We start from the raw sequence: 27506 nt of genomic DNA, 5'->3' as shown, positions 1-27506 counted from the left end.
ATTTTTTAGCTTTATTATAACAGTATTTTAATTAGACTTAATATGACAGTATTTTATTTTATTTCATTATAACAGTATTTTACCTAACCTTATTATAACAGTACTTTATTTAATGTTATTATAACAGTACTTTATTTTACTTTATTGTAACAGTATTATATTTAACTTTCTTATGAGTACTTTATTTTACTTTATTATGACAGTAGCTATTTTATTTAGCTTAACAGTGACCATAGTTAATTTAATCGTTTTGTATTTTAATAGTTTACAGTAGTTTGCAGGCAATTTCCAATATTAAGATGTATACTGTGAAAGGCGATAAGCCTAAAAAGTATTTTGATATTATTTTTAAGCCATATGGCCCAGCCCTAGTTTTTGTTAAAAGACATTAATTTCACTATATATTTATTACTATTACTGAATCATGGTGGTGGTGTTGTACTGGATCTCTGTAGTTATATTGAAATGTGTTTCTCACACTCTTTCCTCCACATGTTTGTAAATAACGTAATGCAGTCTAGTTCAACACCACTGCAAAACTGCAATCAAAATAATAATCAACACACACATTTATGTAACAGAGACATATGTGCACAGAATAAGAGACATTAGTGTTACAGATTTTCTCTCTCTCTCTCTCTCTCTCTCTCTCTCTCTCTCTGTCTCTGTCTCTGTCGTTGCAGTTTGGGAATGAGGCCCAGCAGTTGGAGTGGGCGAAGCGAGAGAGTGAGCGAGCAGAACGCGAGCGGCTGAAGAGGCTCAGACAGCAGGAGCAGGAAGACCTGGAGCTGGCCATTGCCCTCAGCAAGGCCGAGATGTCCAACGCATGACCTGGAACCTGTAACACACACAGATACACAGACAGCGCGTAGACAGGCTAACATGCAGACAAACATGACTGACATCTAAACATTCAGACACAAAGCACATCACTGGACTATCTCTCAAGCATTCATACAAACTCCAGTCCACACACACACAGGACCTGGACTTCCATTATTTACATTCCCCCACACTCTATGACTTAAAGAATGGAATGGAAAGGACTTTGCGGCAAACCTGGCTGCTGACCCTGCATTTAGAAAACAAGCCAACAAAACTGAGGGCCGAGAACTCATCACTGCAAAACTCTCCTACTGACATGAAGAGATGTAGAACTGTAGAACTGAAGAATGAAGAAGGAGAGGAGGAGGAAGAGCCAAGAGGGGCCTGATGGAAAGAAATAGAAGCACTCTGTATATGCACTATAGTGGCTGGACAGGACTGAGCATACTCACTGACTGTTGTTGATATGGAACACCTCAACAGCTTGAATTTCAACTTGTTTTTCTTCTTCTTCACTCACAATGTGGGGAAATGGTTGTTGCTATCAGTAGCAACAAGCAGCTGTGAAGAAAAATAATACTACAATTCAAACTAATTTTTTCCTGGTATATAGGGATGACATGAATATGTCATTGAGCTACTGATGGTATAACTGTCTGTAAGTATCAAGTGTTGAGTTGTTTTGCTGGTAAGATAGGATGAGGCTTTAAATAAATATTTGTTTATTGAGAGGCATATAGAGAAGACTAGATCTGACACTCCTCAGGATTGACAATTTTTAGTTCACAATTTTCTCTCATTCCTCAATTTTTTTTTTGCTCAGGAAATTCTGTCATTTCCCCAAACTCAGTTAAGAAATGAGTATGTTGATAGTTGATTATTTATTTCACTTCTGCTGGAAGATAAATGTTTCCTACTGCTTGGAGATGACTAAACTCTGTATTTGATGTACAGAACTGAAATTAATTTTGATCTTTCATCTTACTCTGGTTAAGTTGAAGTGTATTTTCAGTTTGATTTCATACTACTCCAGGGTGTATGATAAGATTAGAGACTTCCACCCTTAAGTCCAGACAAGGCTGAATTATCAACCAGGCAAAGCAGGCAATTCCTCAGGGGGCCCAATGGCTCCAGGTTCACTGTTACCCCTTTTCCACCAACATGGAACCAGTTTCATTCCTATTCCCGCACCTAATTTTGAACCTTTCAGAGCATTTCAGCCAAAAACAAATTGCCTGAAAAGTTGGTTTTCAGCTTAAATAAAAAAAATAGCAGGTTTTGCTTGAGCTGAAGTGCGAACCATAATGACATCAGTGGGCGTGTCTTACACTACAGGTTGGAAAGAGAGGATGGAGAATGCAACAATGAAGAAGTCAAGTGAGAAATTGTAAAAGAGCATGTAGTGGTCTCATTAATGGTTGGTCAGTGCTTGTTTTGGAGTAAAAACATTCTTGTGAATGCAGTCCTTTACGAACACCATGAAGGAATTTCTTCAAATTTGGCACAAATGTCCACTTGGACTCATCAATGAACTGATTAGATTTTGGTGGTCAAAGGTCACCGTGACCTTGCATCCATCTCACGATAACATGATATCTTAAGAACACCTTGAAAGTGGAAAATGCATGACCCTACTTCCACCATACATGCGTTTTTAGATTTTTAAAACTTAACTGTTGATGTTTCAAAGTTAAAAGTTGAGGACAAAATCTTGGAGTTGAAAAAAGCCCTGTTTTTTTTTTACCTTTTTTTGTGTGTTTTTGTTTTGCACTCTTGTTGTGCGTGCTGGTTAGCTCATGCAGACAGTTCAGTTTTGGCCAAATTTTTAATGAGATGTAATATTAAGGGATTTTGATTAAATATCACCATTTTAAGGTCAGATTTGGTGATGATGTGTCCAAGGAAGGCAAAAACTTGAGAATCCAGCATTAATTTCTGATTTTACAGTTTCTGGCGATGATACATGGTATAGTTGGTGAACTTTAAAGAAAACATGCATTTCTTAAAAAATCGGCAGTAAAAAAAACTAAACAAAAAAAAAACCCCAACAACCATATAAACATGTATGCCCCTCCCCCAAGCCAAAATAAAAGACATAGGTCCCAACTCTATGTTGAAAAAATTATTTGACATGCCTCCCCCTTTTTGCACCAGACCCTTCCCCTCAAAAATCAAGAACAGTCCCGAACAGAAGAGAAGTTAGCAGGTGATCAATATAATCCGCAATTTTGCTACAATCATTTACTTCAGCCCTCTGCTGATGACACATCTTTGATTACAATAGTTCTGCTTAAAACTGGTGGAAATGTAGACTGTTTCATTAGAAAGGGCCACGGGTCCAGGAATTATGAACGGAACCAGTTCAAGAACCAGAGCTAATTTGGTGGAAAAGGGGTATGTGTGATACTTAGTTTGTGATCATTTATTTATTCGCAGATTTGTTAAGGAATATGCTATGCATCACTGAAGCACACATCATAAATGGATATGATAAGGGTGTCAAGGCACTTCTTCCAATTTTTACCCATTGATGGTCATGTGCTGTAGAGGGGCCCAGGTTAAAATTGGTACTTCCTTGATGTAGTTGCCCATGTCTTTAAAACTTATTATTATTTATTTAACACAGGCTTTCTCTTATAAATGGAAAGTCTCTGAGCCCAAGCTGAGACAACACCAGTGATGTCACTATGATGTAACAGGGTTATTTCCAACAGAGTTGATAAAGCTCCTCCAGCTCTTGCTTTTTGCCCTGAGGAATCAGTTATTCTTGCCCCTAGTCAGTGCATGTGTTTTTCTCTTTCAGGTTTGAGATCAGCCAGGAGAGACACTCTCCTTCTCTGGCTCACTGGCTCCTCCCACTTCATCCAGATCATTACACTGTTTCCCTCTAATGTGACAAATACCTGACGAATGGAAATAACAGCTTCAAATGCCAACATATCCTTTGAGAGACGGCAACAAATTGTATAGATCTATTTTCTTTGTCTATGAGATTGTACTGTGGAGATTCGCTGTGATGACCTGCAGTACTCTCTCTCCCTCTGTCCAGTGTATATAGATAACAGAGCTAACTATGTGTCGTCTTGACAGCTGTACTCTGATCCCGATGCTGTGATGTCAAACCACATCCAACAAATGAAAGACAAGATGAGGGAATTATTTTTTCTATATTTGACCGTGTTTTCTTAGTAGAGAATGAGGATTTAACACAATTTTCATTAGCTGGTTATTATTTTATTATTTTTGACATGTTTTTGTTTTAAAAGAACATCCAAGTTAATCCAGTGCTGTTTTGTGCTATAATTTGTAGTTGAATTAGAGTCAGTGCCCTACAGACCAGCAGGCACAAGCTGCAGAGTGTTTGGAAAGGTTTTAAACCCGCTGAAATCAGGTGTCATTAGGCTGGAAATTGGAAATATTAGAAGAAGTGCTATTTCTGATGTGTCATAGTTTGATGTTCAGCATGGACTTAACCACTCACCTTGTTTTCTTCTGAGTTGTCCCCTTTACTTGAAGTGGTTACTGATGTTTTGGTGAAGCAGACTGGAGTTTTATCATTTATCTGGACTTATTTTCTGAAGACTTTCTGTTTCACTTAGGGCCCCGCTGTTCTAAGTTCAAATATCATGTTGTGTTTTATATATGCAAGTCTGTATTAAGTGTGTGTTCATGACCAGTCATATGCTTCAGTCAGTGTTTTGCCATGTGCATGCCCAGCAGTTGTATTCTGCTTAGAGCACATGTTCTCCTAAATGTCACTTTAGGGGTTGACATGTGGAGTTTCAGATTTTTACCATAACTTTTTAATCACGGGGAGAAAGAAGTCTTACACCTGGTTTAGTCAAAGAATAGCTTTTTGACATTGTTAGCGTTTATTATTGAGACCAATTGTAACCACTAGCAGAGCTTTGCTCTCTGATCTATCATACGTTGTAATACAGCCCTGGATGTCTTCTGATGGAACTCGAACATTTCAGTCAGCTTGACGGTTTTCAGTTAAGGCTCAGACACTCCAAACTGACATCAAAGAACTAGCTGTGACAAAAGCTGATTGTTGCGTCATCTCATGTCGTCGTGCTAGCCAGTTAGCACATTAACAATCCAATCCGATGTTGAAAGAACAGAGCATATCCACCGTGCACCAGTGACCAGTAACACAAATCATTCGGAAACATTTCTGCTAGAGCTCAATGGATGAAGAAAAATAATCTGACCTCATGCACTAAGTTTCTTGTGATCACACTTGACTTTAACTTGACTTTAACACTGACTTTCCTCAATCTGTTTCTTCTCTCATGTGCTGGGCTGAACTGCCAATCAGAGTGATTTCATTCATCACTCCGTTGGCTGCACAGTGGGTTGAACATGCAGAATTGGCTGGAAAAAAAGCTGACAAGGGTCAATGAGGGCCAATAGTTCAGGACACACTGCAAAGACTAGGGCGACAGATGCTCACCACTGGCCCTACATTAACTGACGGCTGGCTTTGGCTTGGTGTGTCAGGATCATTAAGAGGAGTGTTAGAATTTTGAAAACATAAACTGACCTTAACAACTTCTAAGGTGATAAAGAAACAAAAACATTGGTGCTTCTTAAAGTCAAGGATGCTTCCTTGAGAGGATGGGTCCTTCCAAGTCAGGTCTTACAGATGCTAGGTAAGATTCCCTCCTAGCATTTGGTGAACACACATTGGAATGGGCAAGCAAGCGCCTAGGTTTGCTTCATTGAAGAGGGCACCACCTTCAATTCTGGCAATTTGTGCGCAAAGGATTGTGGGTATTTCATGCCCGCTGAGGATACACGCATCCTTGAAAATCCTCTGAATGAAGGACTCGGTTCACGGTATAATTCAAAGGATCTTTTACATCACACATACAGTCACAGCAACAATTGATGACATGGCTTCCTTGAAATTCAGCAGTTCAAGGATCCTTCCTTGACTTTGAGAAGCAAGACATGATTTTGTAAAACCAAAGCTGGCTCAGGATTTTTCTTCATTCAACTAAAGGAGTCAGCTCAACAGAAGTTTGCACAGTGCTGCCACTGGTAGCCAAATATACAACAGTTGTTGTCAGTATTGTATCTTCAATATAGCTTCCCGCCTTCAATGGCAGCCCTGAGCACACAGCTGCTGACGAGATTCCAGACTTATCTGTAGGATTTCATAATACAGGATGATGCCTCATGATTTGATATTACACTGTTTGTATTTTTGTTTGTATTGACCTAACCTCTTTCTGTTGCAGTTTTTTATCTTAGACCTGCTTAATTAGCCTAGTTGTATTTTGCCTTAAATGTTGCTATATCGATTGCCCAATTTCAGGGGAGTTTATACCCTAACATTCTTCCCACATGGATTTTATGAATTCCTAATTTACAGAAATGTATAGATTCTGTCAGACACCCATCCAGGACTGTGATGCATAGTGTGATTGTCCTCAAGACCAGGGGCCTGTATTAGGAAGCAGGATTAATGTCTTAGCGAGGTAACTTCAGGGTAAACCCTGGGTTTTCGGTCTCACGAAGCCGGTTCAGTTCTTATTGGGGTAGATCACCATGGTAACTTACTCTGAACGGCTATCCTGCTCCGGAGCAGGGTAAGTTCAGGGTTGAATCTGATCCTATTAAAAGCACCACCCACTGGCCAATCAGCTGTTCGGAAAAAAATGACTCCGCTGGCAGAAATGCAGCCCAGTCATGACAGGAAGTTTAATTAATTTGATTGATTTTGATTTGAAAGTTTATTTTGAACATTAAAAAAGAAAAGAAAGCAACAATAACAGACAATGAAACGATTGTTCAAAAAGGAGTGGAAAGAAGTCGAAATTTCATCCCACCCCTTCGTAAGAAAGAAACTTATCATTTACAGACAGTTAATAGCACCATTAATTAGTGCCAACATTTTTTTTGTTGGAGGAAATGATCGCTATTAAAGATAATGGGCCTAATTGACAGCTGGAAATGTGGAAAGTAGCCTATCATGTCTACACTTGATGGTGTTTGAGGGATTTTCCTTTTTAAAGAGGGAGACTAAGTATATTTTTGCGCAGCTGTTAATTTCTAACACAGCTCAATATCAGGATGATTTTATTCAGACTATCAATTTGGTGTTGATATGATTTAATTATGGCATCAGCTTTAAGCTTTATTGTAGCATATATAACGTTATGACGAAGACCAATTTATCAGACACAATGATGTTAGATGATAATTGTAATACACACAATTCATCTGCGCAGCATTGATTTCATGGGATTCAAGGGTGTGATCAGTGTCAGATGTACAGGTACTGTAGCTACTTGAACCAGTGATGAGTAATTTAACCTACACATAATTTTATTTGCTACCTTGTTTTGTCTTGATTTTTCCCTCTCTCCTCTATTTCTTCTTTCCTGACCCGTTTTTTTTTCTTCTCTATTATGTGATTTCATCGATGTTTTGACAGGGGAATTTCTTTGTTAAGCTTTTAGTAGCTTCTAACCTCTCCGGCACTTTTCTTTTTTTAATCTTGTAAATTTTATACTGTCTGTTTTTAACATGCGTGCAAATAAACTAATCTAAACTTAAACATTATTCATCCCATTATGCGTTGCCACGCATGTTTCCTCCTCCTGCAGCTGCCACGATGTTGGCCTTTTCTGTAATGTTGCTTTTCTCCTCCTCATATTTTAGTAGACTTAATCTCTGATCTTCACGAGAAATACTTTTTTTCTCCTCGCATACGCCGCTCTGTGAGGACGCTCAGTGACGCTCAGTGATGCTGCACTTCTCTCATGATTGTGATTGGTCCGTTGCGTGCACGTTCACGGTTCTTGATAAAGCAACCCTGGGTTGAGTTACCGAGTTGATATCCAGCGTCGTGATACCGATTATCCTGATTGCCATTGTTAGGGTTAGTCAACCCAGGATAGGTCTGGGTAACCCAGGAAAGGTTGATCTCGCTTCGTGATACAGGCCCCAGGTCTCTGTGAAATACCAACAAGCTGTATTTTGGATGGATCTGCAGGACAAACAAAATCATTTCTAACCCAGTAATTGGACAAGCATATTGTGATGAAAAAAATAATACTAACTACTAAGATAATATGTAAACTTTGTCTTGGAGTCAGGTCACAGCAGCATCTGCAGAAGGCTTTGTACTGACTGGTACAAGATGACCTTGTGTTATTTTCAGTGTTTCATTTGCTTCTCCAGTTACCACATTGAATAAGATGATGGTAATGAGGAAGCCAGCAGTATGACTGAAATATCGAACAATGTTTTCCCCCAGATGTGCTATATGTATGGAACTGCCTTTCTGGGGGTAAAAATGATAATAATGTGAATTCTCCTAAATTGGACAGAAATGCTCAAGTTAAAGTTGATGTGTAGCCACTGACTTTGCTAGATAGAAATGTGAACTGCCTTTCCCTGCCATGTTTTGTCTTGTTTACATCTCATGAATATTTACTTTGCTGTAGCTGTTACAAACTGTGTACCTGTAGGGGAGCAGTGTCCATGGTACATGGTGAGCCTCACTAAGCCTTTCACAGCTAACACCTTCCAAACAGCTTCCATTTACCTCACAGTCCTATAACTCATAGTGGCATTTTGAGTCTTTGCCTTGCTCCTGTCACACTGTAGTGAGAATGTTACTGTATGAGGAACCTCATTATACCTGCTTTCATTCCTCACTGAAACCAAAGGGTGTTGTTAGCTATCAGCTATCAGCTAACAAGGTAGCTTGATGTCAGCTACTACCCGTTAGTTCTGATAAGGAATGCCAACACTGCTTTGCTTAGAGTGTATTTAAGCCTATGTTAAGTGTAAGAATGGGGTTCCAACTAATCACATGAAAAGAGCAAAATCAACATGTTAGTCTCCCTCCTCCCCCACCCTGTTTTCGTTTTGTTTCTACTGACAACATATCTTAAAAGGGATAGTTGAGATTTCATGAAGTGGGGTTGTATGGGATACAACCCCACTTCAGACAGTATATTACAAACCGATGTCAGTCAGGACACCCGCAATTTGGAGAAGCAGACTGGAGTCCAACATTAAAAGCTAAGCAATGCAATGCTGTGGAGGGGTCAGCAACAGAACACATTTTATCCACCTAAAAAGCCCCACCTAAAACAAAATCAAGATCAGTTTCAGTGTATGCTATAATGAGAATATTGTCACTAATTTACCTAAATGTAAGACAGTGATTTCCAATGGGAAAATGAAGCCATTATATCGCTCTCTTCAAAGCTAGACTCCATTGAGAAAAACAGTGATTTAAAATTGCTGAACAAAGAAGCTGCTGGTCTACTACTTCCTCCATCAGTTATTTTGTTTGTGCTTTTGTGTGACTTTGGGAGTTAAAAAAGTGTTAGTTCAGATTCACCAAAGTCACATAAACACAAAATAACTAACTGATGGAAGCAGCAGTAGACCAGCAGCTCCTGTGTTCAGCAAGCTAAAATTCCTTCTTTTGTCAGTGGAGTCTGGTGGCTTTGATGAGAGCATAGATGGGGAGCTGTTACCCATCAAAACAGCTGTCCAACGGAATCAGTCTCAATCTCAACCCAAGCCCGTCGGGTTCCGAAAAGTCTGATGGGTTTGGGCCAAAAATTTGCACTGATTGGCCGAATTGGGTAGGGCTCGGGCTATGGGGGAAAAAAAAGAAAAAAATCTCTCTTTCTTTGTTTAATTAAAAAAATAGAATAAAAAGTGAGCACTCTGATCTTAATTTATGTAATTATTATTTATTTAAATATAAAACCAACATAGATATTATACATTGATTGAGTGACTGATTGTTTGAGTGATTGATTGATATCATCTCCAGTTTCTTTTACTGTAGCCTGGTGGCTTTTGACCAATGACCAGCCTAGCCCATGCTCTCTGTCCTTCCTCCCAGCCGCAGTAGGGAGCTTCTCTGGCAGAGACAAACAGTGTTGACAGTCGGTGATTCACCGAGCTGGCCCGTTTTCCACTGGAGACGCACGTGGCTTGTGCCGCCACACAGCTGGTGTGTCCCGGGCATCAGAAGCTGACTGGTGTTTTTTGTGGTGGAAGGGCTTGGTTGGGCTCAGGCTCAGTATTTCATGTGATGATCTCAGACGGGCTAAGTTTTAGCCAAAACTCACACAGGTTGGCTTGGTTCGGGTTGAAATTTTTTTAGCCCGTTGAGACCTCTACTCAAGCCCACTACTTCAAACTGAGGGCATGCTGACAGACATCTAATGCATGAAATACACTGACTATGGATAAGTTCCCTATACAAACTCACTTTTCCAATTCCAACTATCCCTTTAAAATCACGTCACCTTTTATGGTCACAAGTAGATAGTTTATTTTGAAAAAAAAATATGGAATGAAATTGCTAACAAAGCAATTTTCAGTTATCTAAAGCTCTAGCAACTTGTTCACAGCAGTGTGACATGCATCATGTGCAGCAAAAAAAGACTAATATTTAAAATGTCCAAGTGTCCCCTTAAATTTGGTTTCAGTGTGTGCTGCATTTTGAAAGCAAAGCCTGTGTGAAACGTGTGAGCAGAAATCTATGATGAAGACAAGATGTGAGTGTCACAGGATACCTGGTACCTTCTGTTCTGGGAGGAGGTTTGGGCTACTCTTCTGTTGATTTCTGTGTCATTGTCAAAGATTTGTTCCAGAGCAGAACTGTGACATTCTGTGGTCATAGTTATTTCTGTACGCATCAATATTTTCACACAGTATAAATGGCAACATCCAGGAAGCAGAGGGTTTCACAGAATATGTTACAGTAGTCATGTGAAATGTTAAATGCTGCCTCCCAGAAGCAAAACCAATACTTGAATATTAGAAAGCACTGAGAAAAAACTCATTCCTCAAGGTTGACTTACTGGCTTTTCTGGAGCTTCAAACACATCTTATGTTTGAAAGCTTGTTTAAAAAAAGTTAGTTTTTTGTCAAAGTGCTGTTTCCAGGGTATGCACACACTGAGAGCTAGTGCTGGATGTCATTTGGACCTTTTGATTCCAGTGGTCAAACCTGAGTCTTGGTACAGAAACGAAAACAAGTATAAAAACAATAGACTGTTTAGTTCTTAGATTTTGATTTTATGGACAAATGTCAATTAGTGAAATTAAACTGGGTACTTTTTTCATCACCAAGGAAGTTACAATATTATAAATTCAACCAGATATTTGGTGCCAATCTATGGTACTTGACAGTTTTTGACATTCACTGTTCCAGAGATATTTCAGTTGGTACCAAAACATATAGATAGCCTAGATGACACCTAGCCTGATGTGAGCTGTGAACCTGTCTATTCTTCATGGGTTTCTGTCCACTTTTCTCTGACCTCAGTGTGTCCACTGTGTACTGCTTAGAGAGGTGAATAACACCAGTACCATCATTTATACTGTCATCTGATACCTCCATTGTGCAATCGATAATTATTTTTATTGTTGTTTTATGTATCCTGTGAAACCAGTTTGATGTTTTTGATAATGTAGCATATGTTTTTAATATGATTATTTATGCACCAGCAGCCACCTACTCCTCTGTCCTGACTTTTTTTTGTAGAACTTCATGCTTTGATTGCATTCCACTAGCTGCAGAATCTACAAACCTTTTTATTGATGCTTTTTATCTATTTGGGGGAAAAGAAAGTGGATACATAAATTTAACATATGTTCTAATTAACTATATTAGCAGTTAAGATGAAAAATATGAAGATTTACAACTTAATTATTCCTTGGTTAAATATTAATTTCATTTTTCATTTTCAAGTTGGTGGCGATTTCATTTTGGTATAAAGCCTTTTAATTTCTGTCTTACTGAAACACTGATGCTTAATAGTAAGCTGCCAAAACTGATTTTAGAGGGACTTGTTTTATTCTCCATTCACTTTGTGTTTATTCTCTAAATCTTGTCGTTGCTGGGGGGTTTTTCCCCTGCCTTCAACTGCCCTTCCTCCGGTGTAGGCGAAATAATCTGAGCTGTCTTTATTAAGATGATGTGTGTACAGTCTGTATAGTATCATGTCTGATATATTTGTCCTATAAAAAGTGAAGATGAAGACGATAAAGTAACAACAACAGTTTGGAGGACTGCTTACAGTTACACTAATAGCTGAGGAGAGAACAGATGCTGGTTTATTTTGAACAGTGATCCTCTCCACATGGTCTGTACTGTTTACTAGAATAAACATTTCCGTTAAATGGCAATGGACTGCTGCTTGACTTGTTACAGGTGACAGGTAATTACTAGTAGCACAGGCCTAAATACTTTTAGTGCTTATGGGTGAAACTCCAGGAATCACTGAATTCCCCATAATGCAATGCAGCATATTTTCTTTTGACCCTCTATGTCTTGGTTAGCTCCTAGGTCTCCACAGAGATGACCCAGGTTACATCACTTTTGCGGTGCAGCACAGCAAGATCTGGCTGAGTCTGAAAATAATTATTAAACAAACCTCAAACTTGTCATCTAAGCATATGCAGCCACATATTCAGTAGGCTAGATTAAAAAAGGATTCCCAAAACGAATAAGACAAAATGAAATAGCCATGAATGATTACGCATTCATCAATCGCAAAAATTACCACTCTATTAACTTACAGGTAATTTGTGATGCCAGGCTATCACTAAACGGTATCGTGTCCGGGGGGGCGCACGGCTACGGGACAGCGCACTGCAGGGCCGGTGTCTCCTCGATAAGTAGGCTATTAAATGACAACATTTTGGTATGGTTCATATTCTATGTGACAAAGGTTATCCCCTCAATACCTTATAACCCCGCTGGCAAACCCTGCCACAGAGCAGGAGCGCAGGTTTAACAGTGCGCACACACGCACACGGGTCACGGTGGAGCGCTGCTTCGGGTTGTTCAAGCGCAGGTGGCTCTGTCTTGGACCAGCGGGAGGAACGTTGCTGTATACCCCAGAAAAGGTGTACGACATCATTTTGGCCTGTGCAGTTTTGCACAATATTGCTTTAGACAATGGAGTGCCGTTTGATGTGCCGGCGCAGCCAGATGAACCAATGCCGGGAACCGTGGCCAGCACAGCCCAGGGGGCTATACGGAGGAGACAGGACCTCATTCATCGCTTCTAAAATGTAAAGTAGGCTATACTTTAAAGTTGTGTAAGTGCTCTACAGTAGGCCTATTTAATCAGTAATGTAATGCAAGTATAGACTATAAGAGTATAGGGATATTCAATACAGACAATGGACAACATTTAGTTATTTAAACATTTTATTCAGGGGTTGGTTTTTTTTTTAGATTCTAGTTAATTTATTTTAGCGTGTTATTAATTGTCTCTAGCGTGCTAACTGAAGCCAATAAATGGCATATTTCTGTCTGCCTTTCCAGGACCTCTGCCGTGATGACTGGCCAAGCACGGGAGGCGGAGGGCACGCGCTCGCCTGCCTGGCTCGGTGGGACCGCTCTGGGGAGAGGACCTGGACGCCATGCCGCAGGTGCCTGGCTCTGAAACAGCATTTAAACAAAACAATAAAAATGTGTACCTGTGTAACACGTGTAAGCCTATTTGTTTGGACAGTAGTGTACTGTCAGGTTAAATTAACTAATGCAAGTAAAAGGAGGGCTGTTAGTTACCGTTCTGCTCCGGCTCCGATGCACGTGCGCCTGTGTCTCCACCACCACCACTTATGCCAGAGAGATTCTGACACGATTAGTGAGGAGATTCTTTCCACGGTTCTCGTCAGGGTCAGGCTGGGGTCTGGCTGGCCTCCTCCAATCTGCGTGTTGCTGCGCCTAAAAGCTTTTTGTTGCCAGCTTTAAGTCTGACCACTTTTTCTTGACCTAAACGTAAAGAATTGTGACTTGATCAACTACCAGATATTGGCTATGAAGCTATGGATGAATAAAAGATTTTTTTTTTTTTTTAAATATTAGATTAGGCTATAGACTACTTATTGACTTACTTATTGGCGACGCTGTTGACTGCCTCCGTGATCTTCTTCCAGACAGCGTTTTTATGGGCTCCTTTAATGCCAGTTTCTAAACTTCCAAAAAGCACGTCTTCATTTACCTCCACCTCAGACTTGAGGGTGTCGATTTCCAGCTCGGAAAAGTTTCTTTTCTTTGCAATATTTCTCCCCTCCATGTTGCGACCTCACAGGGCGAGGCCTCTGAACCATGAATATTTAAGGGCGCGACATGCTAATGACGATCGATTTCAGCCGCCGCATTTATCAAGGCCTGATCATTCGTACGCTGGGACTGGTCAGATACGAACGTTTCATAAATCACACGTGTGTCCTATCGTAAGATGAATCCTGCACTCAGATCTGCACCTGTTTTTACGCTCGTTTGATAAATGAGGGCCAGTATGTGTAAAACTGGTGGAGTGCTTCTTGTATCAGCCCAACTGGCCTTTCTAACTGTGCAGAAAAAGCACAGGTATAAGCAGAGAGATTGGATAAAGCGAGATACCCCACTCAGCTCACTTCCTGATTCAGTGACGTCAGCGCCACGCCCCCGTAGGAGACTTGCGGCAGCTCTGAATGTATTGACGTCAATGAGGAAAATGAACGTGATCACAATTTATGGTCAATTCTTTCGCCTTATAGTCACTAAAGTAAATATTGGGTTCGTTTTCCACAAGCCACACATCTTACCAACATTCTGACACTAAAGCTGCATTTTTCATCCGCACAGATCAAGAGAAAGTTAACTTTGTTTGAGCCCTGTCCGTCTCAGAAAACAAGTTCTCGCGAGATCTTTTGATCTTGATAAACAGGCGGTAAAATCACAGCTTACAAACAGTTATTTACCGCTAGTAACAAATAAAAAATGCCCAAGCTTTGTGCAACAATAGGCTGCAATAATAGGAAGAATGTATTTTCATTCCACCTTCTTTTCGATCCGCATACACAGACATCCACAGAGCCTCTGTTCAACACGGTGGTGGGGAGGGGGGGGTTGAGGGAGAACAGGCTCTGATTGGAGGGAGAGCTAACCACGCCCACTTAGGAGACAGGAAGAGTAATCGTTTTCTTAACATTGGGTAAGCCTACGGTGGGGTATCTCCTTTATCCAATATCTCTGGTATAAGCTGAGGTGTAGCCTTGAGTCACATGACTTGGACTTGAGTCGGACACGGGTCACAAATTTGATGACTTAAATTGACAAATTTAAATTGACAAATTTGATGACAAAATCAAAAAGACTTGCAACTCAACTTGAACTTTAACACAGATGACTTGTGACTTCACTTGGACTTGAGCCTTTTGACCTTAAAATACTTGATAACTATACCCCCAAGCCCAAAGATGAAAAAGTATGTCACAAATCAATTAATTTCCCTTTGTGTCTATTTACATACGTTCACATTAGTCTTTCTTTTTCATTTAGACATAAAACATGTAACAATATACAATATAAGGCCTACTTTAAGGAAGTAATAGTTTTCAAAAAAATTTAACAAATTTTGGAGAAAGTTAAAGATATTTTTTCATTATAATTATACTATTGATATAATTGTAATTAATTATATTATTAGATATAATCAATTAACATAATATTTTTCCATTATGAGTTTACAACAAGACAAGACAGAAATGCAAAGTGGGATATGCTCCTTAAGTGCAATGTCAACACTCTTTCATGGTCAAGTTCTAGCCTAAATGGCGCCCTGGGCCACACCCTCTTATGGCGCCCACCCAAAACAAACAACTGAATAGCCTTATGTTATTTATCTTATTTACACCACGGCATGTCATTTCTGTCTCTACATGGTCGCACCTTCACAAATCTCCTCTGCTCTCTGTATCGGGAATGGCAGAATTCCGCCCCAATGCGCGTGCACACACAGACACAGACACGTGCGCGCACTTACAGGTGAGCACACTAGAGCGCGGCTAGGGCCGCATTTTCTTGATCGAACCCGAACCGAGTCCGACGCAGTTTGTTACCTGACATAGTTATTGTTATGGACAGTGCGTAACATGCTGCTTGCACAGCAGCGCGGCACAGCACTGAACACACACTCAACTGGAGCGGAGTGTGTGTTGCGTTCAGGCGTTGTCACGTAAATAACAGATTCCAGCACTTGAATACGCATAGCACAAAACAGCAGCATGTCAAGTGTGCCAAACCCGAGCAAAAATTTTGATACTACTGCACTGATCAGAAGAACACACTTGCAGCTAAAACCTCACCCTTCTGGCCTTCCTTGCTGCAAAATCCATCAGTGATGACCCCCCTTCCTCCGCCCTTCTGCCGCCCCCCGACGCATCGTGACAAAGTGCCTATTCGGCCCATATCAGGATCCGCTACTGGGTAACTTGCACATCTGTGAAGGCTCCATGAATGCTGAAAGATACAGGTTTTGGCGCAACATTTGCTTCCCTCAAGGTGACATCTTTTTCAGGGACGTCCCTGCCTATTCCATCAAGACAATGATACACATTCTGCATGTGTTCCAACAGAGTGGCTTCGTAGTGAAAGAGTGCAGGTACTAGACTGGCCGGTCTGCAGTCCAGTCCTGTCTCCTATAAAAAATGTGTGGTGCATTATGAAGTGCAAAATATGATAACAGAGACCCCAGACTGGGGTCTTGGGCCTTGCTTTAGAGAGGTCGCCATCTTGCGCCGCCATGTATGTAAGGCACCCCTAGCGGACAATCCAGCCAGCCAGAGAACTTGTTTCGCGTGTATAAATAAACCAACGAAGACAGCGGAAGGAAGGAAGGAGGAGGAGGAGGAAACAGCAGAGAGTGTTAGTAGTTCGTCCATAGAGAGTAGTGAAAAGTTTTTTTAGTTATAAAGTTTGCGAATGGACCACACTTACCACGCAACAGGAGAGAATGAACCCGAACCGTCATTTGCGAGGAAAAGAAGGCGCAACTTCACTCCTTGTGATGCACTCTCTGCAGCGCTTTTCCTCCTGATGATATATCTCCCCAACAATGGTAACACCGAATCCCATTGTGTGCAGCAAAATGGGAGCAGAGGATTCAGCCTCTCATCTCGCCCACTCAGCATCCAACACATGGAGTTCCTCATCTGTATGCTCCGGCTCAAACAGGTATGGCTCTGGTTCTGTGTCCGCTACAAGAAACTCTTCAAAATCCCGTTCAAAGTCGTCCATTGCAGCTACAATAGTCCGGAGATATTGCTAGGCTAAATAAACAGCTGAGCTCTGTTTACAGGCTACACTGTCAGTCAGTGTGCGGGCTGGAGATTGGTGGAACAGAGAGGGGAGGGGGTACCCGCTAGGTAGTGTAAACGAGTATGTGTGTATGGAGTGTGTGTGTTACGCTAGAAGAGTCAGAGTTTGGGACGGAGTCTTTTACCCCCTGGAGTGTTACCAGAGTTTTTGGAGCGCTCAAATAAATGGGCCTTTTTCCCGAACGCTACTCTGGTCTCCTGCTCGTGAGTGATTCATTACAATATCATAACATGGCTTTGATTTCTAAATAAACATTCACCTTGTCGCTAGATAGACCTACTCCTGAAAAACTCGTGTCTGCGCAAGGCTTTTTGTCCCTACGAGGCCACCGTCATTTACCCGATGGGAGGGGTGAGCGAGTGAGCCCTGCAATCTAGAATTTGACCACTGATGTCACTGTTTTCAACCCATTTTACACACTGGCCCTTTAAGTTTTACACAGTGCCCCATCTTTTTTGGAATTGGGGTTGTAAACATGAATTACCCTTGAAATGAGCAGTAGTCCTTTAACATGCAGGTTAACAAGACATGCTGTATAGACATTTTGTTCTCTTACAAAGATGCATAGAGCTTAAAGGGGAACTAAACCCCCCTCTCTGGGCATTACTCCGCCCACAGCTTGATTTAAAAAAATTCAGAAAAGATAGGCGGAGCTGAGGGGAGGGGACAGGCGAGCGGCTGCGGGGAGAGCGGAGAGGGCTTCCCTGGGGGTCGGCCTCTTTACCTGGTCCCTCTCCTCCACACTTATTTTCATTGTGCCAATGGTGGCTTGGAAAACTGCCCCTAAGTGTGTCACACGGGCAGAAGGGAAGGCGGCTGGAGCTCGGCCTCTTTCCCCCTGTTCACCCTTCTCCCCATCTCCACACTTAGACTTTTTTTCACCCTGCCGACAGTGGAGCTTATATCCATTGTGCCGATGGTGGCTTGGAAAACCGCCCCTAACTGTGTCACACGGGCAGAGGGGAAGGCGGCCGGAACTCAGCCGGTCCCCTTCTCCACACTTTGACTTATTTTATCCTACTTGGTTCTATTTTTCCCTCTCTGGGAGCCTGGGCTCACCGCGCAGAAGCCCACCGCATCCATCCATCCATCCATCCATCCACCCCTCCCTCCCTCGCAGCCCTGCACATATACCCCCAAGGCTCTCTCTCACTGCACAGCGGCCCTCCACATCCCTCCCTCACCGCCCTGCACATATACTCCCGAGCCTCAGCGCTTCTCTTTGACCAACTAAATACTATAAACACACTACTAACTGTAAACCTACACTAAAATACACTAACAATACAATTCGACAAATTACTAGCTATTCTCTCTGCTCTACTTCTCTCTCTGCTCTGATCCAACCTACTCGCTATCAGTTTAATAACTGCGAACAGAATGGTTTTATAGTAAGGGGAGGAGTAAAGGGAGGAGGGCAGGCTTCAGTGTGGACGGTTATTGACGTCATTCGTCCCGAAAAAGAGTCATTCACCCCCAATGTAATGTAATGTAAATTCAAACATAGTAACCAGGTTTCAAGCTGTAGAGGGCACTCCATACTACATTTTTAAAATAAAATGTAGATTTTCAACAGTTTAGACTAAACTGTCAAGATTTTAAGCGGGATCAGTCAGTAACACTACTATACAACCAGAAACAATGATTATCAGCTGAAAAAAATGGTTTTAGGGTTTAGTTACTCCTTAAACACAACCTGCAGTAACAGCTCCATCTCTACCAGTCAGCCACAATGTGCAGTGAATAAAACTCAGTTACATTACAGCTGCGTAAATGAATGCTGTGCAAACACAGCGGCTATTTCTGGACATATTAGCTGAAACCCAAGCAATCTGCTATGTTAGCGAATGCTAACTGCCTCCGTATGGAATAACAGGAAATTCCTCACTAGGTTTGTGTTTACCCTATGGTAAGGGAGAGGAGGAAATGAAAAGCCTGTTGGCTTCTAACTGGGAATGTGGGTCAGAGAGAATTGGAGGGTAGATTTTGGTTTGCCCTCACAATAGTTCTGTATCTCTCCATTGGTTCTATCCTCCGACCAGAGTGCTTTCACTTTCAGCCTCATCAGCACTGCTACAATTTCCTGTTTCATATAGAGGGGGAATTCTGGATATAATGGGGTATCCCATACTGCCCGAGGACCATGAACATACACACCTGATTAAAAGTAAGCTGTAGGGCAATTGGTAGTTCTTAGTCTGTTTGTTATGTCTGTCAGTATTAACCACCAGCATTTGTGTCAGCTCATCTAATCAGTGAACTCATTCTGAAAAATCTCACAGGCGAACGTGCCAATTGTCAAAGAGGGGTCTGGTACCCTAGCGGTGAGTCGCATGGGTTTTGAAACTGAGGACTAGTTTCATCTGGCTCCAGCTTGTCAAACTTGCTCTTATTGTGTTGTGGGCTTTGAAACTGTATTAGACAGCCATGCAGGGAGCTAAAATAGGCCTACATGTTAACTGTAAAATAATATGGAAAATGTTTACCAGACTTTCTGGTGGGTAGTCAAAAAGAGGTCCTATTTTTCTACAGGTTAAAACTTATCCATGGCAATTGCTTTTTAGCATGGATGGATTACTGAATGGGCCTACCCGGCACAGGCCCAGGGCCCTAAAGTGTTAGGGCCCCACCAATCCTTAACCTGAAAAACAGAACTCAAATTAACACCTACTGACCAGGAACAGACACAAAATGATCACAAAGACACAAGTATTTTTTTTTTCTATAAACCCTTTATTTTTTTACTACCTGTGCATAATAAACATATTTACAGAACAAAAATATTTACAAATCAACAAAAAAGAGAGACATTATGACACAAGCAACACAAAGCAAACTTAAGCTGTCATATTGGTATTGGGAGGACGAAGTGAGTGAGTGAAACAGTATAAAGAGGAATCAGCTCTGAATGAACTGCAGAAATAGAGACCAGGTGTTATGGAATGGGGTCAGGTTGTCTTTTCAGGTTGCTCTGAGCTTTTCTAAGTTGGTGTGGTCTGTCAACAGATTTAGCTATTGGTTTATTGATCATTTCTTTTTGTCTTTCCAGTTGAGTAAAAAAAAAATTTTTTTTACCAAAGAAATTGCTGTTAAAATGAGTCTTGAGGTGTTGTGGGATTGTGAGTGAAGAGAGATCACCCAGAAGAGCAATGGAGGGGGAGAGAGGAATGCTGAGGTTGAGGATCTTACACAACTCTCCCATGACCTCCAACCAAAACCGTTTAACAAGTGTGCAGAGCCAGAATGCATGGAAGTGGCTTCATGATGGGGCAGGCTATGGGACAGTGGTGTCCTGTAGCCCTCCATACTGCCCCCTGGCCCATCCTTATCTGTCCTCCAATTTTAAAGCACCACACACACCTACATCTTGGGGGACAGATGGGAACAGGTTCTAGGTGCCTTAAGGCCACACGGGCCGCAGGACAGCAGTGTGCTGTAGCCATCAGCCTTGCCCCCACCTGTCTCCTATGTCCCTCAATTTTAATGCACCACATCACATTTATGGGCACTCACATTCACACTCACGGTGTAGGGTTAATGTTTCTCCGTCAGGGATCGGAGAATCATAGTAAGAGGGGGGGTGGTGGGTTTAGACACACTGTAGATACGCATGGCACGGCTCATGGGGCCCGGCCCTCCTGGGCTGAGGGTTGGAGCCAGGGAGCCCATTTACATCATGGTAGGTGTCGCTGGGTTCCCGTCGGGGGGGTCCTGTGGCCCTGTGGCGGGTGGGCCGGGTGGCACCCTGGGGGCTCTGTGGGTTCCTGCCGGAGTTCTGCCTCCTGACCGGCTGTGGTTTTTGGGCCCTCTGCTAGGGGGTCCCGATGGGGGATTGACTGCTCGTGGTGGGCTGCTCTCTCCTGTGTGTTGGTGGGGGCCCGTCCTGGGAGGTTCGGGCGGGGGGCCCTTCGCGGTCCCCTGGATCCCGGTGCACTGGGGACGTATGTCTTGCGGCATCGCCGCCTCCTTCCCTGCCTCATCCGCCCAGGCCTGGGTGGGCTCTCACTACCGTCCGGTCCGGCGCCCGCTGGCGGCCGGCGCCTGGTGCGGGCCCGTCCGTTGCGGTGCTGGTCCTCTTTCTGGGGGCGGTGCCAGGCCCCCACGCCTGGCCCCTTGGGTCCGCGTCGGGTGGTGGGTGGGTGGGCGGGCCCTCCTGCCCCGCCCATCTGGGGTGTGTCTCTGGCTCCCTGGGGGTGCTGGCCATTGCCGCCCCGAGTCCTTGGGCCTGCGTGGTGTCCTGCGGCCTCTGCGGCTCCCTGGGCGTGGGGTCTGGGCGCTCCTGCGGTCTTGGGGTGCCATACCGCCCGCCTTCCCCCGCAGGGCTGGCCCTGGACCCTGGTGATGGTTTTCATAAACACAATGGGAGGGTTCAAATACACGCATGCATGTTCGATACTTCAGCTCCGTGACGCATCGCAAAGAACCGATGGGATCACTTAAAAGGGGCCCACTTGCTTCTCGAACCTACCACACTGCGCTGGCAACTCTTCTCCACAATCGGGCTTCCCTCCTCCACCAGGACTCTCACATTTTTGGTGTTCAGTATAGACTTCTCTTTTGTTTTTGTTTTTCAGTACAGTATAGTAGATGTGTATATGTTTATTTTTGATAATCTGTATGGAGCACAACCACCTCAAGGCCACAATACATCAGCTACACTGCCTGTTTCTCCTCTGTTTTTTTGTTTGTTTGTTTGTTTGTTTTTTCCTCCTTCTTCTCCGCATGCACTGTCGCTATATAACTCAGGACTTAAGCACCTGCCCCTCAATCCCTCCTGCTTGTTCCTTACTTTCCCCTTGACACACTTTGTACGGTGGTGTGGTGGTTAGCACTCTCGCCTCACAGCAAGATGGTTGCCAGTTCGATCCCGGGCGTGGGAGCCCTTCTGTGCGGAGTTTACATGTTCTCCCCGTGTCAGCGTGGGTTCTCTCCGGGCACTCTGGCTTCCTCCTACAGTCCAAAGACATGCAGATTGGGGACTAGGTTATTTGGTAACTCTAAATTGTCCATAGATGTGAATGTGAGCATGAATGGTTGTTTGTCTCTATGTGTCAGCCCTGCATTTTGGCCAGGGTGTACCCTGCCTCTCGCCCGATGTCAGCTGGGATAGGCTCCAGCCCCCCCGCGACCCTCAAGAGGATGAATCGGTTAGAAGATGAATGAAGAAGATGAGTGTTTACAGAAGCAAAGCAAAGCGTTACATTTCCTGAATCCATGCGCTCCTCGTTTATAACGGTATTGCCTAAGCCTAATAAAGATCCTATGCAGTGTGGGGGGTATTGACCCATTTCACTTATTAACTGCGAGGGAAAGGTGTACGCAAAAATCCTAGCATCGAGGCTTGACCAAATGCTTCCTGAACTTATTCACAGAGATCAGACCAGATTTGTTAGAACCAGACTAAGGGCTCTAGTTTCACAGACCGGGCGCGGCAGAAGCGCAGCGCACCTGCGCTTCACCAACTGGGTGTGGCCAGGCGGATTTTGTAAGTTTGGCACACCGTGCGCCCTGGCGCAGCTACTCCTCTATCCCACCTCCGTCCCTCCTACCGGCGTAAGTCGGAAAGAGGGAGGAGAGAAGGCGTGGAGTGGGTTTTGCACAGCCCATTCACATCACACCAATCAAATGAGTCACTCTCCTCGCCCTTAAATGTGCCGCGCATAGGCGTAATGAGAGTTTAGGAGGAAACTGATGTTTTGGTCCAGGAGGTCCAAGCTTGCAGTGTCCGAATATACGGAACTGTGAGCAGACCTCCACGGGCTGATGATGCAAAGGTAGCCTGGGAGGAGGTCACCACAATTATAAATCAATGTTGCGTTCCTCTCGTGTGCGCGCGCTCTCTCTTTCTCTCTCGCAGTCTCACTCGGTTTCTTTTCTTTTGACTTTTCTATGATGACAGTTGCTGAATATATACTCCCTATCTGATGCTGTGGCTGTTTGTGGTTGGCTGAGAGGGATGTGAACTCATTAGTTTGCAACTGTGTTAATCAAATCAGGTTGGGTTTCTATTTCGCGTGCCAAACGTGCCAAACGGTGTCAATCCCCTTTGATCTGACATCGGATGTGACGGGACAGTCGATATAGAGATACATTTATGTGCTGATTGCAGATAGTTGCATTGAATAGTGTTTTTTGGGTATTTATTGCATCATTAATGTGCCTGATATTCTGGAAACCTGCCTGTGAGGTTTTGGTGACGTGTGCACACTGTCCGCCAGTCAGCCAAACTTCGGCTTACACCAGCTGCACTCCCCCTGCGCTGACAGTAGACGTGGTTTCAGCTGGCGAGCTTTTAGCGCACCTTCGGCGAAGCCTTTTGGCACGAAACTGTCACTGCGCCAAGCTGGATCTGTCGACACCTCCCCCTGCTGCGCCGCCACACCCATCTCAGCGCACCTCGGTCTGCCAAACTACCAAACTGAGCGCGCCTCAGGTTGCACTGCTCGAAACTAGCTCTGCGCAGGGTTCGCCACCCTGCGCTGCGCCGGGAAACTAGAGCCCAAATAGCGGACAGCATAAGAAAGTTGATGCAAATGCATTATACTAAATCATCAGCTGCACCCACCATTGCTGTTTTGTTAGATGCCGAAAAGGCATTTGACCGCCTTAATTGGTATTTTTTATTTAAAACGTTAGGGCATTTTGGGTTAGGAGCTAACTACATACGTATGGTTTCTTTATTATACTCATTTCCAAAGGCAAGAATATATACTAATGGAATTGTATCCAAATCTTTCCCTTTGCAGAGAGGCTGCCGCCAGGGTTGTCCCCTGAGCCAACTGCTTTTTGTATTGTCTCTAGAGCCGCTAGCAACAATGATCAGGGACAATCCAAACATACAAGGCATAATGGCTCCAAAAATGAAGATGAAAATTAGCCTGTATGCTGATCACATTTTGCTCACAGTAACCAACCCACAAAAATCACTGAAGCAGGCTTTAGATACTATTGAATATTTTGGAGTATTATCCAGATACAAAGTGAACTGGCAGAAATCCAAAGCTTTTCCTCTAAATTTGCACTGTACCAGAATGCTTACCAGTGATTTCAGCTGGACTCCTCAGGGCATGAGATATTTGGGGGTGACCCTTAGATCAGATATATTTGACATTGTCTCATTTAATGTAAAAAATCTCTTATCAGATATTAAAAATGATTTAGAGAGATGAAAATCCCTACCCATTTCATTGTGGGGGCGTATAGATACATTAAAGATGAACATTTTGCCTAGACTGACTTTTTTAATTTCTGCCATTCCACTTCCTTTTCCAAAGAGTTTCTTTAAAGATGTTAATACTATTTTCAGGAAATTTATTTGGAATGGAAAAAAAACAGGGTTAATCAAAGTAAGATGCATGTAGAAAGAGAGGATGAAGGATTAGGTCTTGCAGATCTCTACAAGTATTATATAGCCTTTAACATCAGATACCCATTAAAGTGGGGATATGGCACGAAACCTAGGGAAACAGTTTGGGAAACTATGGAACAAGAGATTTTAGATGGTTAGTTGGATAAGATCTCCCTGGAGGGCTTGTGGTACCCACCCTTAAAAAAGGACAAGTCAGAGAATCCTTTGATTAAGTTTTCCTGTGAAATGATTAAAATATTTCAATCCCATGTTAATTTTAAAGGTAACAACTTATCCGAAATGCCTCTATGGGACAATTACAGGTTTACACAAAATGGCAAGCCTTTAAAGAATGAGACTTGGAAATCCAGGGTTTTGAGAGACTTGCAGATATGATGGACCCCCATAATAGGAAACTACTTACATTTGCACAAGTTAAAGAGAAATATAGTTTACAGGATAAAGATTACTTAACATATAAACAGTTAAGAGCGCAGTTATCTTGCTACTTGGGACAGACAGTGAATATATCTAAACCATCAAAATTAGAAGGAGATCTACAAATTATAACAAGGGAGAACCAAAGTATAGCGTCTAAGATTTACAAATTGTTGAATGGCTCCCAGACGGTGAGGTGGCGTTCTCTTTGAAGCACCTGGGAGAGGGATTTGGAGGTGACCTTAGCAATGGATGTCTGGAATTCAATCTGGAAAAATCTTCACAAAGTTTCCAAATCAGTAAAAAACAGGCTGATTAACTAAAAAATGATACACCGGATATATTATACCCCAGCGAGAATGAATAAAATGGTATTATTGGACTCCGATGTGTGCTGGCATTGTCGGCAAGATAGGGGGACTTACGTCCATATGGTCTGAACATGTCCAGTAATTAAGGCACTGTGGGATGAAGTGACACTCTCTCGATGCTTTGTTGAACTGCACAGTCACTAGGGACCCTCTATTGTGTCTCTTCAACTACACCCCTCAAGGAGCCTTGCCAAAATATCATAAAAAATTACTAACTGTGGTGAACAGTTGTCCCTAATCACGAATCCTGCCCTAAAATTACACTAGAGCAGAGCCTGGAGTAGTTATTGCCTGATAAAACATTAAAAACTGATCATGGTGGTTGAGTTGTCATGCAGCCCCCACCAGCTGCACATTGGCTGCAACAGTTCCTACATGAATTAGCAGTGTTGTTGTTTTAAAAAAAGTTCACTTAATTGATCACTTCCATAAAATAAAACGAGAAATTGTAAAAGAGGAAAAAATTGAAAAAAAAGTTAAAATTAAATTAGGGATGATCACAGATGTATTGTCTCTCTCTGTTTTTGCATCTATTGCTGCTTTAACTTGCGGCTATGCTTTCAATGAAGCTGACATGTCATGACTTTTAATGAAGCTGACATGTCATGACAGTCAAGCACCCCCCTGCTTTGGTCAAAAAGAACTTAATTTTTGGTGATATTGCTCTGTTCTGGGGCCTTTCTGCTTTTCCTTGGGCCTTGAGCACACCTCTTCACCCTTCCACACGCATATGAGGAAAATCTGAGGCAGGGAGAGCAAACAGTCCTGCCCCTCCATGCGCCTACATGGAAAGCCTAAGGCAGGGAGAACAGCTGCAAAGACCCCCTGGAATCAGAACAGAGCCAGCATTAATGACAAACACAAATGACACTGATAAGTCAGATACAGCATGACATCTACTTCACATCTTAACCCACACCAGTTCTGTTTAAGCACTTGTAACTCTCCTCTTTCTAAGACTTTCTTGCTAATTCTAGCTGTTGTTTGCACGTGATTAGCCTTGATAGCTACATTAGCTTAACAGTTAGCGAAGGCTTCTCCTTCTGCTCTTTCTTGCTCGGTGTGCCAGATGTTTAGTTATGCCTCTGCCTCCTTTAGCGACAGTGGTAACTGTAACAAGTGTAGTTTATTTGCTGCATTGGAGGGAAGGCTTAGTGGATTGGAAGCGTGGCTCCACACCATGGAAAATCACTCGGCAGCTTTGGTAGTTAGCCAGCCCCCTAGCCGGCGCAGAGCCACAGAGCACAGCCTCTGCTAGCGATCCCCCAGTAAGCCCTGTACAGCTGGGAGGCGGAAACCCACAGTTCACCACCAGCCTGTTCATGTTTCCAACCGTTTTTCCCCACTCAGCGACACACACGCTAAGGAGAAAACTCTGATCACTGGCAGCTCTATTTTGAGAAACGTCAAGTAAGCAACACCAGCGGCCATAGTCAAATGTATCCCTGGGACCAGAGCGGGCGACATTGAGTCAAATTTAAAACTGCTGGCTAAGGCTAAACGTAGATTTAATAAGACTGTTATTCACATCAGTGGCAATGACACCTGGATACACCAATCGGAGGTCACTAAAATTAATGTTGCCTCGGTGTGTGAATACGCTAAAACTAAGTCGGACTCCGTAGTTTTCTCTGGACCCCTCCCAAATTCAACCACGGATGAGATGTTTAGCCGCATGTCATCATTTAATCGCTGGCTGTCCAGGTGGTGTCCAGCAAACAATGTGGGTTTCGTTAATCATTGGCAGACTTTCTGGGGAAAACCTGGTCTTATTAGGAGAGATGGCATTCATCCCACTTTGGATGGAGCTGCTCTCATCTCTAGGAACCTGGCCAAGTTTATTAGTAATTCAAAACCCTGACAACCCAGAGTTGAGACCAGGAATCAGAGTTGCAGTCCTACATGCTTCTCTGAGCTTCTAGTGCAGTTACCCACCCATACTTTCATACAAACGGTGTCTGTCCCCTGACCACCCAAATCTAAAATTAAACAAAGAGGAGCTGTGCATAACAACCTCATAAAATTTAAAACCTCTTCTGTGACAGAAAGACAAAACAGGAGAATTAAATGCCTGCTAATATCAGGTGTCTAACATTTAAAGCAATGTTAGTAAACAAATTAATATCAGATAATCATATTGATTTACTCAGCCTCACTGAAACCTGGCTGTGTCAAGATGAATATGTTAGTCTAAATGAATTCACTCCTCCCAGTCATAATAATACCCACATTCCTCGAGGCAGTGGCCGAGGAGGGGGAGTTGCAGCCATTTTTAACTCTAGTCTATTAATCAGCCCTAAATCTAAACTAGATTATAATTCATTTGAAAGCCTTGTTCTTAGTCTTTTACATCCGACCTGGAAACCTTGCAG

The 27506-nt window shown here is 42.8% G+C and overlaps 1 protein-coding gene, 1 long non-coding RNA gene and 1 pseudogene across 6 annotated transcripts in view; 2 read left to right on the top strand and 1 right to left on the bottom strand.

The window, feature by feature from the left end:
- Positions 1 to 12005, top strand: part of LOC117253947 (epidermal growth factor receptor substrate 15-like 1) — a 151902-nt gene extending 139897 nt beyond the window's left edge. For all 5 annotated transcript variants that reach the window (XM_078169073.1, XM_078169075.1, XM_033621854.2 and 2 more), the window contains one exon: positions 684 to 12005. In XM_078169073.1, the coding sequence (XP_078025199.1) occupies positions 684 to 830 (147 nt within the window). In that variant the 3' untranslated portion in view covers positions 831 to 12005. The remainder of the gene's footprint in view (positions 1 to 683) is intronic.
- A 1044-nt stretch (positions 12006 to 13049) lies between these two features.
- On the bottom strand, positions 13050 to 14310 carry LOC117253293 (uncharacterized). Its single transcript, XR_004501384.2, has 3 exons — positions 13728 to 14310; positions 13399 to 13605; positions 13050 to 13269 (listed from the first exon to the last, which is right to left on the bottom strand). It is a non-coding gene; the product is annotated as an uncharacterized LOC117253293 (long non-coding RNA).
- Positions 14311 to 20653: 6343 nt separating this feature from the next.
- LOC144463731 (uncharacterized) lies at positions 20654 to 27040 on the top strand (annotated as a pseudogene).
- The last annotated feature ends 466 nt before the right edge of the window (positions 27041 to 27506 follow it).

The sequence above is a fragment of the Epinephelus lanceolatus genome, chromosome 6 (assembly GCF_041903045.1).
Source record: "Epinephelus lanceolatus isolate andai-2023 chromosome 6, ASM4190304v1, whole genome shotgun sequence".
NCBI classification, from domain to species: Eukaryota; Metazoa; Chordata; class Actinopteri; order Perciformes; family Serranidae; genus Epinephelus; species Epinephelus lanceolatus.
This window is presented reverse-complemented; position numbering and strand designations above follow the sequence as displayed.